At 50.5% G+C, this 17,497-nt stretch overlaps 6 protein-coding genes across 6 annotated transcripts; 2 read left to right on the top strand and 4 right to left on the bottom strand.

Annotated features, from left to right (window-relative positions):
* Positions 1–1,071: 1,071 nt before the first annotated feature.
* On the top strand, positions 1,072–2,312 carry W97_01814 (uncharacterized protein; the record flags this gene model as incomplete). Its single annotated transcript, XM_007779717.1, has 2 exons — positions 1,072–1,184; positions 1,247–2,312. 2 exons carry the CDS (start codon positions 1,072–1,074, stop codon positions 2,310–2,312), a joined length of 1,179 nt encoding a protein of 392 aa, XP_007777907.1.
* A 908-nt stretch (positions 2,313–3,220) lies between these two features.
* Positions 3,221–5,155, bottom strand: W97_01813 (transketolase; the record flags this gene model as incomplete). The annotated part of the gene is made up of 2 exons (XM_007779716.1): positions 3,221–4,132; positions 4,184–5,155. 2 exons carry the CDS (start codon positions 5,153–5,155, stop codon positions 3,221–3,223), a joined length of 1,884 nt encoding a protein of 627 aa, XP_007777906.1.
* A 41-nt stretch (positions 5,156–5,196) lies between these two features.
* On the bottom strand, positions 5,197–5,593 carry W97_01812 (uncharacterized protein; the record flags this gene model as incomplete). Its single annotated transcript, XM_007779715.1, has 2 exons — positions 5,197–5,347; positions 5,400–5,593. 2 exons carry the CDS (start codon positions 5,591–5,593, stop codon positions 5,197–5,199), a joined length of 345 nt encoding a protein of 114 aa, XP_007777905.1.
* Positions 5,594–7,141: 1,548 nt separating this feature from the next.
* Positions 7,142–9,164, bottom strand: W97_01811 (uncharacterized protein; the record flags this gene model as incomplete). The annotated part of the gene is made up of 2 exons (XM_007779714.1): positions 7,142–8,904; positions 9,119–9,164. The coding sequence occupies 2 exons, from the start codon at positions 9,162–9,164 to the stop codon at positions 7,142–7,144; spliced, it is 1,809 nt and encodes a 602-aa protein (XP_007777904.1).
* Positions 9,165–10,272: 1,108 nt separating this feature from the next.
* W97_01810 (uncharacterized protein) lies at positions 10,273–11,169 on the bottom strand (the record flags this gene model as incomplete). Its single annotated transcript, XM_007779713.1, has 1 exon — positions 10,273–11,169. The coding sequence occupies one exon, from the start codon at positions 11,167–11,169 to the stop codon at positions 10,273–10,275; it is 897 nt and encodes a 298-aa protein (XP_007777903.1).
* A 764-nt stretch (positions 11,170–11,933) lies between these two features.
* W97_01809 (uncharacterized protein) lies at positions 11,934–17,452 on the top strand (the record flags this gene model as incomplete). The annotated part of the gene is made up of 7 exons (XM_007779712.1): positions 11,934–12,127; positions 12,186–12,271; positions 12,346–12,935; positions 12,998–13,090; positions 13,152–13,524; positions 14,780–17,253; positions 17,309–17,452. The coding sequence occupies 7 exons, from the start codon at positions 11,934–11,936 to the stop codon at positions 17,450–17,452; spliced, it is 3,954 nt and encodes a 1,317-aa protein (XP_007777902.1).
* Positions 17,453–17,497: the final 45 nt, after the last annotated feature.

Genomic DNA, 17,497 nt, shown 5'->3' with positions numbered 1-17,497 from the left:
GTCCGGGACGACAGCTATTGTGCACCGAGGGGTTGATATAGTCTATATAGACTAATCGAATTAAGTCTTTCAACTCACGGTATTTAGCTTCGTTTCTACCTCGAGCTTAGTTCAGCGAAATAACTTATCTTCTTATAATACTTATATAAGACTAAATACTATCAGATAGTAGAAAATAACTACTTTTAGCTATTAGTTTAAGAATATAGATTGTATAGGTAAAGATTAAGAATCTAAAGCCTTAAAATATCTATTCTTATACTATATTAGCTCTTCTTTAGTACGCACTTAATATTAGAGTAAATAGCGAATTATTATCATAATACAGGAAGGCTTAATACTAAAACTTAATTTATTAAAGTAATATATAAGACATTATATAAGATTAGAAGGTGTAGTAAGAAAAATAGAAAGATAACTCTATAAATAGAGCATATAATCTAGTTATATAACTCTAGAACAACTAAAGATCTAAGTGCTAAGAAACACTAAGTCTAAACTATAATAATTATTAAAGTTCTAAACTAGTTAGTCTAGATTGTATCTTTTTAGGTATTTTAAAATAATAGGTAAATTCTATGCTTGTAATATTTAAGCTATATAAGATAGTAGTAGGTTTCTATAGTAAGTACAGCCTTTTGACTATATAGCGATTATATATCATTAAGTAAATACTTAGAACTATTACGCACATTTTCTGCAATACTCTAAAGTATGTTCTATAAAGATGGAGGCGTTGCGTTTTGAATAGAAGCCTGATCAAGTTGCGAAAGAGAGGGATGTTAATGTTCGCTCCAGACGGCCGCATATTATGCAAGCGACAGTAGTGTCTAGTCAAAGCTCCGTCTTGAAGTCCCCTCAATGTCTTCCGTAGGGCACAGGCTTCTACAGCTGTGATATGCGTCTTTCTTGGAGTCGGGAAGACGAAAGTTGCGCGAGCCGATCAATAAATTCTCACTACCACCTCTATTTCATCCTCTTTTCTCGGCCGTGCCCAAACCTCTACTTCGACATTTTTCTTAAGTTTTGCTGCCATCTCCAAACCTACTCCCTGCTGGCAAACACATCACTATGGATGTCCAGTCTTTCCTCCGTCCCTATGTATCCTCGCAAGTTAAGACCATAGAGATGCATACTACCGGAGAACCCACTAGGATTGTGTACTCCGGCTTTCCTGAGCTTCGGTATGCCTTCCCCATTTCGTTCTCCTTACCCAGCGCCTTCTGATCAAAAATTCACCTTGCAGCGGCACCCTTCTCGAGCAACTTGCTCTCGCCCGCTCACACTACGACTACATCCGACGCAGCCTCATTCACGAGCCTCGAGGCCACCGCGATATGTATGGCGCAATCCTCCGCCCTCACACCGAGCTCGTCGACGCCGGACAAGCCCACATGGGCGTGCTGTTCCTAACCCATGAGGGCTACAGCACCATGTGCGGACACGCAACCATTGCCATCAGCCGACTGCTGGTCGACTGTACGGACACAGCCCTCTTTCCGCGGCACGACGAGCTGCTATTCGACGAAGAGAAAAAGGAGGTTGAAGTCCGGCTACACGTGCCGTGCGGACTGGTCCGCGCGACAGTTCCAGCTATTAAGCCCAGCGACAGCGGTAACTGGTGCGTCGACACGACTCGTACGATTCACTATCTCTCTGTCCCCAGCTTCGCTGCGGGCATCGGTCTTTCCGTGCCCATTCCACCCTCTCTGCGCTGGCCAAATCTCGGGGACCGCGAAAACGTAATTGTCGACGTGGCGTATGGTGGGACCTTCTATATCGTCCTCCCTGCGCCCGCGCTCGGCTTCTCGCCGTCTCTAGCCCATCCAGACATCGCCGCGCTGAGCGACGCGACGAAGAAGCTGAGAGCCGCTTTCAACGCTTCAGCCGAGTTGCGCTCGTACCTGCACCACCCTGACCATGAGGACTTGCAGTTCCTGTACTCAGTATTTGTGACCGAGCCGGGGAGAGGTGTTCCTGCGCCCGAGTCGGCGGGCGCCGAGACAGGACTATGTTTCTTTGCAGATCAGCAAGTTGACCGCAGTCCAACGGGTTCGGGTGTCCAGGCGAGGGTGGCGTTGGCTGTGGAGAAGGGGGAGAGGAAGCTGGGGCAGCGTTGGACGTATCATAGCATCGTGTCGAACGCATATGGGGGGAAAGGAGGTTTCACTGGTACGCCGGTAGAAGAGATAGAGATAGGAGGTAGAAGGGGAGTGAGAGTTAGGGTGAGCGGATGGGCGAACTATACAGGGTTCAGTACATTTATAGTAGAAGAGGGCGATGAAGTCGGTAGAGGCTTTTCCCTTAAGTAACTTTAGCAGTTTAGCTCGGAGTGACGCTTATTTCCTCCTACGCGCATCTACTAGATAATAAAGGTAATGTCCTTTAGCCTATAATATAAGTAAATAGCTATCCGTTATAGCTTATACAACCTATTATCATTATAGCCTCACCGCCACCTTAGCGCGGTGATCGCATCGATTAGATTCTAGAATTGCTTCAATGTCTTGTTGATAGGGTGTCCCGCCTAGAAGCTCGCGATACGCTTCTCGAAACGATATCCGCGACCTTATCCGCACATCAAGCGTGCTGCCGTCCGTCGAGATCCACGAAGCCTCACGCGTTCAAGCGCCCGCCTGTGATACCGCAGCGATTACCTTACCTATCGCGAGCGCACGCGATGGCGCCGCGGCGGCCGACGACGACGGAGACGCCGTGCTTACCGCTGAGCCTCACGCGGTAGAGTCTTACGTAGCAGAGCCTTGCAACCTCGCCGCGCATCACAACAGCGATTCAGCTGTTCCAAGAGCTTTGGAAACAGGACGTTTAATTTGGCGTTCTATATGGCTTTTAATTTCGACACCTTGTCCAGCCTGGGGAGGCTGCGCAGGACCGCCTACCGCAGCACCATAACCACACGACCAACTGTTGTTCTGACACTTGCAATCTACTTGCCTTACCCTATCTGGCAGTCCACGATAGCAGCTTGGTGGATCAAGATTGGTTTGTTGGTTCTGCACGGCGTGGACGCCGTACGCTTCTCACAGCCTCTGGGGGCATCTTCGATGGTCCGGCCGCAGAGCTGCGATAGAACCTCATCAGCGGCACAAGGCCGATAAACAGCCATCAACAAGATCCATTATCCATAGAAAATCCGAGGGGATTTTTGACAAGACTGAAAGTGAGCCAAATTGCGCCTAGTCCTAACTGCAGATAAAGATCAATGCTCAAACCCAATTCCTAGATACCCATTCAAGTCCCTGAAATCGCCCCTCAAACTCTCAATTCCCTCTCTCTTCACCTCCTCTACCAATGCACTAATCTTTGGCGCCATAATCTTCGGCTGGAACCCAAAATACTCATATGTCGTGGCGCTCGGCAGACTCTTGCCGAACCGCCTCATTGATATCGAGGCATCGGCGTAGCGTTCCCAGCCATTTGCGGCGTAAGCTTCAATGGCGACGATAGGCTTTCCAGATTTCGGTTTTAGGACCGACTGTTTATATTCCTTGGATTGTTGCTCGAAGAGACGCTGGCAGGGGAACGAGACAACGCGGGCCTTGAGACCATGCTCCTTTTCCAACAGCTCCTTGGTCTGAACCGTGAAGCCCATTTCCGACCCCACGCCGATTAGTGTAACGTCAAACTCTGGTTCTTCGATAAAGACGTAGGCACCTCTAGCAACGCCGTCGCGGGACGAGTATTGTGGGTATTGTGTGAGGTTTTGGCGGGAAAGAGAGATGATGGTTGGGGTCTCCTTAGCATTGATTGCCGAAATGAAGGCGCCGGCGACCTCTTCCGAATCACATGGTCGGATGTAGAGGAGGTTTGGCATTGCACGGTACAATGCTGGCAATGCGATTGGCTGATGTGTGGGACCGTCTTCACCTGTTCCGATACTGTCGTGTGTAGCGATATGGATTTGCTGGAGGCCTTGGAGAGCACCCATGCGGACAGCGGGAGCCGCATAGATGTAGAACATGAAAAACGTGCTCGTGATTGGCAAGAATGTGCCTTTGTTGAATGCAGCGAGGCCGTTTGCGATTGCGCCCATGGCGTGCTCGCGGATGCCGTAGTGAATATATCTCCCTGTGTAGTCTCCGTTCAAATTACAGGCGGTTCGAAGCTCAGGCTGTCTCAAGTTAGAATCTCAATCAAGCCGTGTGGTTCCGGTGAAGCTTACCGACTGGAAGTCAACCTTCTTGTTGTACGCAACATTACAAGATGGTGTCAGGTCCGCAGTGCCGATTAGGAAATTCTTTACATTCTCACACAGCGGATTTCCCACGAGTCCGGCTGACTTCCTCGAAGCGGTTGGGCCTGTGGGGAAGTCTTCCTTCTTCGGGATATACTTGGTCCATTCATCAAGCATCTTGCCCTCCACGCGGAGCTTGAACTCGGCTGCAAGCTCTGGGTATGTCTCTGTGTAAGCTTTAATTGTCGAGTTCCAATCTGCCTCGAGTTGCTCGCCATGATCCGCAACCTCCCTAAAGAAGTCGTATACCTCAGGCGGGATGACGAGATGCTCTTCAGGGTTTAAGCCGAATGCCTTCTTAATGTTGGCAACATCTTCGGCGCCTAGGGCAGCACCGTGAGTTTTGGCATTTCCAGCCATGAGTGAGCCGAAGCCGATGACCGTTCGAATATTGATAAAGGTCGGTTTATCGCTACTTCGGGCAGTCATCAGGGCTTGAACAATAGCACCAATGTTTGAGTGGCCATCAAACACGTCAATGACGTTCCACCCTGTCGCCTTCATCTTCTCATTAATGTCTTCGGTATTTGCAACGTCGGCTGTACCGTCGCAAGTGATCGAGTTGTTGTCGTAGATGATACAAAGGTTGTTGAGTTTCCAGTGACCGGCGAGGGAAACGGCCTCTAGTCCAACACCCTCTTGGAGACAGGCGTCGCCAATCATACACCATGTCATGTTATTGACGACTTCAATGCCAGGCTTGTTGTAGGTTGCAGCCAGGTGTTTAGTCGCCATAGCGAGACCGACTGCATTACCAACGCCTTGACCAAGGGGACCCGTGGTTACTTCAACGCCCTCGTTCTCAATTTCAGGATGGCCGGGGCAAATCGAATCATATCGCGTGGAGTGGTATGACTTCAGTTGCTCTACCGTCATGCTCTTGACGCCGACAAGGTGCATGAAGAGATATTGCCAAAGACATGTGTGGCCTATAGAGAATGTTAGTGGAGGGCGGGCTTTGAATAGAACGGAGTCAACATGCCATTAGACAGGACGAATCTGTCCCTGTTGAAGTAATTGCAGTTCCTGGGAGAGAACTTCATGACATACTTATAAAGCGCAATCCCAATGGCCGCCATGCCCATGGCGGAACTAGAAAGTGTCAGTAACATAGATGATATAGACCGTATGTCATGCGACTCACCCAGGATGCCCACCCTTGAACTGCTCACACAGATCCGCGATAAAAGCACGGAAGTATCGCAAGACGAGGTCATGTTTGTCCGCCTCCTCCAGTTGAAGACCCAAGATGCTCGTAACGCCGTTGATTTCCGCTGCAATAGGCTTGACTGGCAGCGAACGAGCGACATCTTCGTAAAACTCAAGTGATGGTGACATTGTAGTGGAGTGTTGAGAAACTTAGAATGTGTACGAGGGTAAAGTCTGTATTGATGGCCATTATCGGATCTTGGGAAAATCATCTTGTTATATAGATATTGTACCTTCAAAGATCGATGGCGGTTTGGTTGCTGAGTCGAGATGTAGAGAGTCCTGTCGGCCCATCCTAGTGTTTCGTGTCGAAGAGAGGCAAGGCTGGCGAGGACGGGGGCTCGTCTCGAACGCCAAGCGCTCGCATCGAGGCATCTCATATACCTTACTCCCACGTCCACGCGCAAAGGGTTCGGCCGATGCGAGGACCATAGAGACTTTGCATTGAAGTTTAGTGCAGTTTTTGAAGTGACGGCACTACCTAGGTACGTTTCGCCATACCTAGACCAGAATGGATGATGATGTACGATGTAGAAAACGGATTGGACTGGCTATCGATAAGATTTCCACACCACCTGTCTTGGATACCAGCTTGAGTGACTTTGCCCACAATGGTCAGCTCGTCGATGCCAAACCCTAACCCGAAATGCTCAAGGCCGCAACACGAGGAAAGTATGCCGTCCATGCAGTCGTTGCGTATGTCTCTATGTTCGCGCCAATTAGAGATTTGACAAAGCAGCTTTAACACTTCAACCGCTACAATGTCGAATACCTGACGGCCCTCGTCCGCGCCACCGAAGCCAAACGCTCCCCCTTGACCATCCTCCTCTTCCCTTCGACCCTCGTTCAGCTCCCTTCGCTCGCCTGGGTCGCATCTGCCGCCATCGACTCCGCCTCCGCTCCCATCTTTGACACCTGGACCGTACGCAGGATGAGGCACAGATCCGGGCGGCGGGAAGTCTCGAAAACCCCACCGTTTTATTCCATCATGGTGGACATGAGCCATTACGATCAAGCTGGAAATCTAGCAAAGACTAAAGTGCTGGCAAGGTATGCTATAAACAGGGCGTCGCCGTTGAGGGAGAGTGTGGGATGATCAAGAGGATGGGATTGTCGATACGGGCAATACAGAAGGTACATCCTTACTGACATCATGGTGGTATGTGTTGCAGAAAAAGATGGTGCTGCAAGACAGCTTCTTTTCGCCTTCAATAGCTCCTCTTACAAGCCCACCGGACGTCAAAAAATTTCTCACCGCCGACGTCGACATTCTGGCGCCCAGCATCGGCAAAATCCTTGGGACTACGGGCCTCTAGGTCCACAACTCGGTTTCGACCGTCTCAAATGCATAGATAAACAGATCAACGGTCGCTGCTGATCGCGTTACATGGCACGAATGATTTTACACTAGAGACCATGAGGCGGTGTGTCAGGGCTGGAGCGGTGGAGTTGAACGTGAACAAGTTGTTGCTTGGATGTTGGGACGTCCAATTGAGGAACAATGCGAGGTCGCCGTTTCTGCGGTTGATCGAAGAGGTTGTAAAAGGAGGTTGAGTGTTGGGTGGACATCTGCGAGGGTAGTAGGAAGGCTTGTACAGTTTAATCGTGCTCTCTTAAACGATGGAATGAATGAATGAATTCGCAAAAGCCCGTGCACAAATACGTAAGGATGATGAGTTATACACCACCCTTCCAGAGACTGATTAAATCTTTTAACAGCATCTTAGGCGGAAATTTACTAACGTCCAGCATCTTCTCCAAGATCATCCGTAAAGCATTCTGTTTCTCAGGTGTTTGAATACAAAGCCCCGCTATCTCTTTGGTCAGTAATGGTTCCCAGAGAAGAAAACGTTCGATGATAACAAGGGCTCTCTTACCCGCAAAAAGTGCCTGAATGTTTACAAAAGCACTCGGCAGCTCATTGGCCTGCTCCGCCATTGCAATCCCACATACTGTGTCCACGCTCTCCCCAAGCATCTTCTGTCTGTTCCGATACGCGACGAGTCCGCCTGTAGAGGGCTGGTGAAGGAGCACGACAATGCGGGCGAAATGGTAGGTCTGTATCGCTGCGGCATAAGATGGAGGGTGAATCCATATAGGGGTGAAGATATCGTATACGGGATTATTGGGGTCAAAATCCGAGGCAGAGGTGGAGATAGGTTGATACGACGAGGGAAGTATGCGGTACCAATCCTCGAGCGCTTGGAGGATTTCGCTGCCTTGTTCAATGTGTGCCACAATATCATCCTCTTTTCCACTCGCCGCAAAGGCTACGCACTTCGCCGCGATATAGATTATTCTTGTTGCAAGTTCGTCTCCATTCAGATCAGCGAGTTTCTTCTTGGGTCGCCAGAATGTTAACGTATGTCGACCCTCGCGAAACGCGGCCCAGATGTCCTGACGCACCCATGCCCACCACACTGCTTTTCTCAAGCCGTGTGCTGACTCTCCATTATTGTCCTGGGATCGTTGGATCCAGAAGGCGCCTTGCAAGTGTCGCTCCCAGTCGCCGTTGTTGGAGGACCCATTAGAGTCGAACATCTCATACGTGCTGATCATGATAGCGGTGGCGAGAATTTCGAGAGAGCGGGTATATGAAGGGTATAAGAGGGTCTGGGAGAGGTATTGTAGAGTTTCATAGTAATATTGCGTGGCCATCTGGGACATCTCCGACTCTGTTGTGTGACTGCTGAGGGTGGACGCAGGTGTTTGAATGTGTGCTTGGCTGTTGGCGTCAAATTGTTGAAGCTGAGGTGTGCCGCCGTGCAAAGACATGTGACGCGCAGCGACTGCGAGCAAGGATTTGAGAAGCCCAACATTGTGGACTGCAAGATGAGGAACGAAGTTTGAGAAATGCCTGTCTGGGTCGAACAGGTCTAGGATGGGACCGACAATTCTGGCATAGTGTTGGAAAAGAACAAGTTCATTCCCGTTGATGTTTATCCTGGTGGCGGTATTCCAGGGCTCTGATGGAGAAGGCTCATGTATGGCACCATGCTGGCCAACGGGACTCTCGCTGCTCAGGTGCGTTTGTGGCCTTCTGTTATTTTCGGGCACAGGAGTGTGTCTTCTTGAGAGGCTACTCTCATCGAAATTCCAGGCACGCCCGCTGCTGGAAAGGTTGTGTTTCTGGATGTTACTGATGGCGTCTCGTGCTAGCAAGTCATACCACTCGAATGGGGCTCCACTAGACGACAGTGTCGCCGTTTGGGCCAGTGGAGACAGGTCGTACTCATTGACCGGCAGTAGGCTCGCACCAGGTGCAATGCTGGAGAGGTGGTGGTGATTATCCTCTGCCAGTAAATGTTCCCAAGAGGATGTGATCTCGACTTGGGCTGCCTTGCTTGGCTCCGGGACTTGAAAAGGGACATCGACCAATGCAGCTGAGGGGCTCGCTTGTCCACCAGGTGGATGCGAGGAGTTCGAAGAGTGAGATGTAGCTGTCTGTGCGTAAGTGCAATTTCTATCAGACCTGTTGCAGTGTCCGCAGCGGGGTCGGCCTTCATCGCACTTGACGCGTCGCTTCCGGCATGTTAGGCTTCACAGAGTCAGCAATGGAACTCTCCGTAGCACAATGTCTTCATTGGACATCTAACCATCCCGTTGAGGTGCGCAAACCCCGCGCTCGAGACGGTCGCGGATTTCGTTGCTTACGGACTCCTGAATCAGACTCGCTCGCCGCGACTGACGGCACAGACATGAGTGGGTTGGGGAGGGCCAAGGCACGGTCGTTTCTCGCATCGAGGGATGGAGAGCGAAGCTGTCAAGTTTGGTGTGGCCCCTTGGTGAAGGTTAAAGTATTTCGCTTCGTGCGCCCCTCGAGACGACGCGCGACCCCGCAACCCGCACCCCCGCATGTCCGGATCCAGGTTGTGTACGACTTCCACCGCGCCGAACTCGTCATCGTGATGGTTGGCCTCCCGGCCCGCGGCAAAAGCTACATACAAAAAAGTTGTGTCGGTACCTGAATTGGCTGCAGTATGAGACCAAGATATTCAATGTGGGTGATAGGAGGCGGGAACTTAACCCCATAGCTACGCGAAGGCGTTAGCGGGATTCATCGAAGGGCAGCGGAAAAGGTTTCATGAGCGGCAGGAGAAATCGCTGGGAGCATCAACACTCAAGACTTCCAAGTCTGGACAACCAACATGCCGTGCAGCGTGCATCTAACTGTCTATGTCAGAAACCATACGGTATTGAATATTAGGAGCTTACGTGGGATCCAATAGCTTGCACCATCTCCGAAACCCGAACAAACAAAGACTAGATTGATTTACATTTAGAGAATCTCTCCTAGGCGAGTATCCAGAGGTCATATTTTGAGCTTTCTTGAAACAGTACAAGACCTAAAATGACTCACAAAATCTTTTTATTCGCTTGTAGTCTTCATCTACACAGCTGTTTTGCGAGCCAACAAATGCCTATGAACTGGTGTTGCGAGATCTTCAGGATTTATGATCAGTTGTGATCAATAAAGCAGCATGCTCATCGGCTTTTTGTCTCTTAATCCATACATCTGTAGTTTACCGTATGTGCCGCTAATTCATTATGTCTCAGACGCGAAGGGTTGAACATAATTGAGGGAATTTCAAGACTTAAATTTAAGCCATGGCTGCTATCAATATCAAAACCCCTATGCTATCAGTGTTCAAGTAGTATTCAAGCTATACTGATAGGCAAGTTCATCAACGTAGAAAGCCTACCTTGATAATCGGTAACGAATATGGAAATCAAAGATTTACTAGGCAAAGCACGATTACGAAAGGAACCACTCTGTATGTGTCGTCATCTATGTCCTCTATTCTAAACTACCATGCTCCCACAACCCCTGCCACTGGCAAATCAACGCCCGTTGTGTAACTCGCCCCGTCGGAAAGCAGATACACATAAGCACCTCCTAACTCCTTTGGATCCGCTAACCTCGGCATGCCTCCATAATATTGCATCTTGAGCTTCCAATCGGGTGCCTGGTCCACAAAGTACGTCATGGCCGTCTTCACGAACCCGGGAGAGACCGAGTTCACTCTTATTCCGTGTTTCGCCCACTCCATGGCGAGAGTGTGTGTCATGTTCCGAACGGCGGCTTTAGTGGCGCCGTAGGGAGCGGAGGGAGCGGCACGGTTGGGTCGGTAGGATGTCATCGATGCAGTAAAAACGATGGACCCTCTTACTCCAAGTTCAATGAATTTCTTGGCTGCGGCCGTGGCACAGAAATACGCGGCGAAAACATTGAGCTTGAATAGCTGCTCAAGCTGCGCGTGGTCGAACTGTAGTGCGGGTTGATGTTTCGTCATTCCGGCATTTGCAACGAGACCGTCAATGCGGCCTTGGTTTGCAACAATGGTGTCTATGGCGGATGTAATGCTCTCTTCGGAAGTGACGTCGCAGTGAATGTAATGGAAGCGCTTCGGGTTTTCATTTCGGATGGCTTGAAATTCATCGCCGGGCTCGAAGATGTCCAGAGAATAGACTGCTAAGGCATCGTTGGCGAGGCAGACTTCTGCAATACCGAGACCTATTCCCCGGTTGGCCCCAGTTATGGCAACGACCTTGTTCTTGAGGCTGACTTTCCAGTCGTGATCTGGGCCGGGCTGGGTTGAGAGATACTCGGGGTCTTGCTGTGGTTGTACGGCGTTTCCGTTGCTGATACCGTTAAAGGACAGCTGCGAGGGGGGCTTTATGTCTGAAGTTGAGATGGGAGACATTGTGTCGGAAAGGAGGAGTATGGGTGTAGTTGTTTAAAATTTGGAGAGATGGTTTTTTGTCAATCCCTTGACCTCTTTGATATCTCCTTTAATAATATATTGAAGCCCCATATCTACAGAAAAATCCAGCGTTATCCGTGAGTTCGCGGGGATCACCCGAAGTACCTAAGGCCCTTTACCCGAAAGCTGACGCGAGACGTGTTGTGGGGATGTTCTCTCGCAACGAGATGCGCCTTGGGAATCATGGGTCAAAGATCACGCCTAGGTGTCCCGTATCCCGCATTGTCTGTCTTCTATGGGGCGAAATACCGGATGTCCTCGCATCGAAACACAGGTCTCCCTCGTATCGATGCGTAGGGCCTTCCATCCCTGCAATCCGGATCCGCGACTCAGATAATGCGATAATCAAGCACTGAACTACCCCCGAACAACCTTCTTTTACCGAAAGTGTTTGTATCAGGCGAAGCCTATTCCTAGGCTAGTTGAGTCCCTTGTCTGTTTCCTGCCTTGGCGCATCCCGGACCTTCTTGCAGCTCGCTCCGAATTTTCATTGGAGAATTTATGGATACCCCGTGGCAACACGCCCGCCCGGGGGTTTCGCTGTCACCAGACTGGTTGGTCCATTTCCCTATAGTAAAGGCTCAATCGTCTATATCTTCCCTCACCCTCCAGACTTTGACTGATGAGCTTGCACCTTCGACTAACGCGATTTCCTTACGATCGAGTTCTGCAGCAAATCGCTTGAAATCGTCTTCTACTCCATTATGGCTCAATCAATTAATCCCATCAGTGGGGACTTCACTGATGATGACAAACTGGATGGCGTCGAACATGTGGAAGAGTCAGGAACAATCACGTGGACCCCCGAAGAAGAGAAGAAACTCGTCAGAAAGATTGATCTTTTCCTAATGCCCACGATATGGCTCATGTACCTATTATCGTACATGGACAGAACAAAGTGAGCATGTACTTACTTTGGTTAATGAACAAGCCTGCTAAAACAGTGTGTTCTCCAGCATCGGCAATGCAAGAATCGCAGGCATGGCTATTGATCTCGAACTGAGCTCGAGCCAATACAGTATTGCCCTCGTCGTCTTCTTCAGTACGTTTCTCTTTCCTTTCGTGCATTGCTCATGTTCTGATTCTACTTGTTCATCTCGTACTAACACAAAATAGTTGGCTACGTCGTCTGTGAACCCCCGTCGAATATGATCCTTGTCCGCACTCGGCCTTCTCTGTACCTTCCAGCCATCATGGCGATCTGGGGCGCCCTGACTTGCGTCATGGCTGCCATTAAAGACTTCCACCACTTGGTTATCCTTCGGATCTTCGTCGGAATTATGGAGTCTGGTTTCGCACCCGGTATCTTGCTTATAATCTCATCTTGGTATAAGAGAGATGAGCAGTCGAAGCGTTTTGCTGTGTTCATGTCCGCTGCAATTTTGTCAGGGGCGTTTGGGGGGTTGCTCGCCGGTGCCATTACCGGGGGTTTGGAGGGTGCACACGGAATTAGGGGGTGGAGGTGGCTGTTCATTGTTGAGGGGGTCGCGACGATCGTGTGGGCTGTTATCTCGGCATTCATTTTGCTTGATTTCCCGGCAAATTCGAAGAGGTTAACTGATAGGGAGAGGGATATCGCGATTGCGAGGCTGACGGAAGGGGGTGTTACGGTGCGGTCGAAGGATCGGCCGAAGATTGGGGTAGGGCAGTCATTCTTACTTGCGGTGAAGGACTGGCGGACCTGGGGATTTGTTCTGGGGTACATGGTATGTCGTCTCACATGCCTCTCATCTTCTGCGAGTTTGGAAAACTAACAAGGAATATCAAGGTCATTGTCGGCTCATCGACGCTCTCTTACTTCTACCCGACTTTGGTCAATGGCCTCGGGTTCAAATCAACCGTTCAAGCCCAGTACATGACCGTACGTCCTTGGTTTCCCTCCATCGATCTCATGCACATCACTGACACGCACAATCTTCTAGGTTCCGATCTACGCCTTCGCCTTTGTCTGTACAGTTATAACGGGCTACTTCTCCGACCGCATCCCTGATCATCGCGGAATCGTAATCGCCCCTTGGCTGGCCTTCTCCATGATCACCTCCATCGTCGTCTGCGCCGTTTACAACTTCACCGCTCGGTATGTGTTGCTCATTGTCATGGCAGCCGGACTCTGGGCCTCAAACGCACTCTCCTTGTCTTTCGCTTCCTCTACGTTTGGGTCAATGGAACCGGAAGTCAGAGCCGTCGCGCTGGCGGTAATGAATGCAATGGGCAACCTGGCCCAAATCTATGGGGCATATCTCTTTCCTTCGGAGGATGCGCCGAAGTATCTTGTGGGATTTGGAGTTATTTCGGGTATGCTTGGGTTCGGCGTTACGGTTTATATTCTCCTGCATATTGCTGTAAGGAGGAAAGCTGGGCTTGGCCTCTTGTAACTAAATAGGCCACCCTATTAGTAAGTTACCACAAAAAAACAATGCCGCCGAATCCGATGCTATATCATAATGTATACAAGGTGAGTATCCTGATAGTAACTCAAAGTAGTATGCCTCTAATTTCAACGCAACTCTATAATTACCGGGGAGGTTGTAGCGGCTGATAATAGTTTGCTAAGGCACAAAAAGGCATAGCTCTCCCGATCCATCCGAGGAACTAACATCAACTGCTCGACTTGGAAGCGTATTAGAACGGTGGCTAGAGTATTTGATCAATTTGATCAATATTCTTAATAAAAGATGATTTTCCACGGTGCGCTCCTTGGCGAAAACCACAATCAATATACTTAATAAAATATTCTCCCCCAAATTTGTATGGGAAAAACGCTTGCGACGCCATAACAAATGCTGCGGTTCGAAATCGCAGAAAGTGGAGAGTGGGACTCTAAGTTTAGCCTTGCGCTTTCGATGCATCCACCTTGTAACGCTCCATGACCGCTGGTGCAAAAGCCGTAGGGATTTGAAATTCTGGCCGAGGCTTAATTGCGACCGTGGAGCTAGGTGGTTAGGTTCATTGCTAAGGCGGCCGCATATTTTGCAACCGAATAACTACCTAGGTACCCGCCATGTTTTCCACGAGGCGGGGTCGGGGCGGAGAGGCAGCTGGTGATCTGAATTTCGTAACGTCACCTCCACCACCGCAAAATCCATCAGACCTTCACGCCAATGCTTTCCCTTTGGTCTTTTACTCTGCCAGGCTCTCCCAGACTTCGCTAGCATTCAGTTATATCCCTCAGTCGAACATCGTTGACCGCGCCAGTTGCCTGCCTTTTCAGGACGATTCGTCACTAGCACTCGACGCATCCGCATATTTCTCACTACCCGGTACGACAAACTGCTGCAAGGCCACAATCGGTTCGTAACCCGCAGATTTTCCGTTAGACAGCGGCAGTATCCATGTGCGGAGACTGCTCGATCGCCGGGGATGGGAGATTCTGCGGCGCATAGGCGTGCCAGCAGTACGCCACGACTAGTCTGTCGTAGAATCAGCAGAGCCTGCGATCAATGCAACCAGTCGAAGACCAAATGCGACGGGAAAGCTCCCTGCGCAAACTGCGTAGGTAGGCGCTGCCTTGCTGGTTTCTTTCATGCAACAGAAAGCTGACATGCTGTAGAGCTCGATTCAAGCTGCAAGTACCTCCGCGAGCGCAAAAAGCGAGGAAAGGTATCCCGAAAGGACCTCGCGAAGCAACTCGCCACCGCTGCCGCCGCTGCTGCTACCGCTTCCGGGGAAGTGAGTCAGGGTAGCTCACAATCGGTCAAGAGCAACTCGCTGGAAGTTCAGAATGCAGTTAAGCCTGCAGGCTGCGGCAACCGAGTGATTGAAAGTCGTGTACCGGCCAGCCAGCTTGCGCCGCCTACTTTACCTTCACTGCAATCCATAATCCAAGAGGAGCCTCACTCAACGGAGACGAACAAGCGTCACAACGGAATAGTCACTATGACGTCCATAGACCCAGCGCACCATCATGCCCTGAGTGCTGACGGCAGGCTGGATGCAGGTTATTACATGACAACTACGTTCATTGACAATGGCAGTACTGCTTCGGACAAGCAAGTTGCCCCCGGAGCGAGTATGACCGATTATGCGTCAAATGATCAGTATCGAAATGCAGTAGTGCATCCCTCAGTTGCGCCAACTGAGCATCCTCCTTTACATAGCGCCACAGATACTCTTCCACATTCAACGCTACCGCCGAGTAACCTGCAGGCTTATGAGAATGGCTTTTACACCTTGGCTCATCCCCAAACCGATCCGGGTCCACCAAACGGTTTCCAGTCGAACACGACGAATGGTCCACTCCTGAGTTTCTTGGGATCTCCACCAGCTGCCGGGTCACCTGAATGGCTATCACTGCCTTCGCCTTCGGCGGCCCTGTACACTCATAACCAGTCGGTCAATCCAATCCAAAACCAGAAGTTACGATACCCTGTCTTGCAGCCGCTCCTGCCTTATTTGGGCTCTGTAGTACACGTATCTCTTGCTCGCGACCTGCTCGACGCTTATTTCCAGAGTTCTTCAGCCACATTCATGCAGCCTGCTTCACCATATGTCCTGGGCTATGTTTTCAGGAAACGATCCTTCCTCAGGGAAACGAGTCCACGTGTATGCAGTCCTGCTCTCCTCGCAAGCATGCTTTTTATCGGTGCTCAGACTAGCGAGTTAACCCTGCTCACCTCACCGCCCTCAGCACGCAGTAAGATCTGCCGTAAGCTGCTGGAACTTACGGTAAGATTGCTAAAGCCGCTGATTCATACTCCGAGTGCGAGCAACGAAGCAACGCACGGTTCCGCCGCAAGTAGTGTCTTCAACGGTGCCGCCCTCGGTGGATTAGGCATTGAACCATCAGATGCGCTACAAGGGACGGAAGGCGTCACACCCGGTGCTACAGGAGCATTGGATGATGTCGCTACGTACATGCATCTCGCCACCGTTATCTCAGCTACTGAGAACAAAGCAGCGAGCTTACGATGGTGGAATGCCGCTTGGTCACTTGCTAGGGAGCTCAAGTTGAGCCGGGAACTACCGCCAAACCCTGTTGAGTCACCCTTTCAGGAAGCCGCATCCGGAATGGAAAGGGACATGGAAGGAAGGTTTGATCTCGAGATGGGCAAAGATGGGATTTATCAAGAGCCGAGACGAGTTGATACTATGCAAGATCCACCCGTGATTATTACGGAAGAAGAACGAGAAGAACGGCGGCGCATATGGTGGCTGCTTTACACAATGGACCGTCACCTGTCGCTCTGCTATAACAAGCCATTGTTTTTGCTAGACGCCGAGTGCGAAGGGCTGTTACAACCCATCGATGACTCGATCTGGCAAGCGGGAGAGTACTACAGCATGGAGCCGCATCATGTATATGTGGATTCCGGCCCGACTTATGTGCGCAGGATAGGACCTACATTCGAATGTACAGGATACAGTATATTCGGCTACTTCACGCCATTAATGACGATTCTAGGAGAGATCGTCGACCTCAAACACGCACGAAACCATCCTTGGCTTGGACTGCGCTTCCGTAGCGGCTCCCATTGGGATGAGTACCAAGCTGAGATCGCAGTGCAACTTGAGGTGTACGGCAGAAGCCTTCGAGAACTTGAGGCCCGCAACACGAGCACTCCCATGGATTATACAACAGAAGAGGGCCACCCCGAAGCTGCCACTCAGCCAGTCCACCGACTCAGCACATCCGGCACGCGCATTACCGAGTCCATTCTTCAGACGAAAATGGTCGTCGCGTACGGCACGTACCTCATGCATACCTTGCACACACTGCTCAACGGAAAGTGGGACCCCATCTCCCTGCTCGACGACAACGATCTCTGGATATCCTCACAATCCTTTATAACGGCGACCGGCCACGCAGTCTCCGCCGCAGAAGCGCTAAGCGACGTCCTCGAGCACGACCCGGATGCAAGCTTCATGCCGTTCTTCTTCGGCATCTACTTGCTGCAGGGCAGTTTTCTCCTGCTTCTGATTGCGGACAAGCTGCAAGGCGACGCCGGTCCAAGCGTAGTCAAGGCGTGTGAAACGATAGTTAGAGCGCATGAAGCTTGCGTGGTTACGCTGAACACGGAGTATCAGGTATAGTCACTTACCGCAAGCATTGTTGGCGACGAACTACTGACGTTGATAACAGCGCAATTTCCGCAGAGTCATGCGGTCGGCTCTGGCGCAAGTCAGGGGTAGGCTGCCCGAGGATCCCGGGGAAGCACAGTCGCGCCGGCGGAAGGTGCTCGCGCTATACCGGTGGACTGGCAGTGGGACGGGGCTTGCGTTATGATCTGCGACAATAACATTAATAACCTTTGAACATCGTTACATTGTA

The sequence above is a fragment of the Coniosporium apollinis genome, assembly GCF_000281105.1.
Source record: "Coniosporium apollinis CBS 100218 chromosome Unknown supercont1.6, whole genome shotgun sequence".
NCBI lineage: Eukaryota > Fungi > Ascomycota > Dothideomycetes > Coniosporium > Coniosporium apollinis.
The sequence above is the reverse complement of the archived record's forward strand: the minus strand, read 5'-3'. Positions and strand labels throughout refer to the sequence as shown.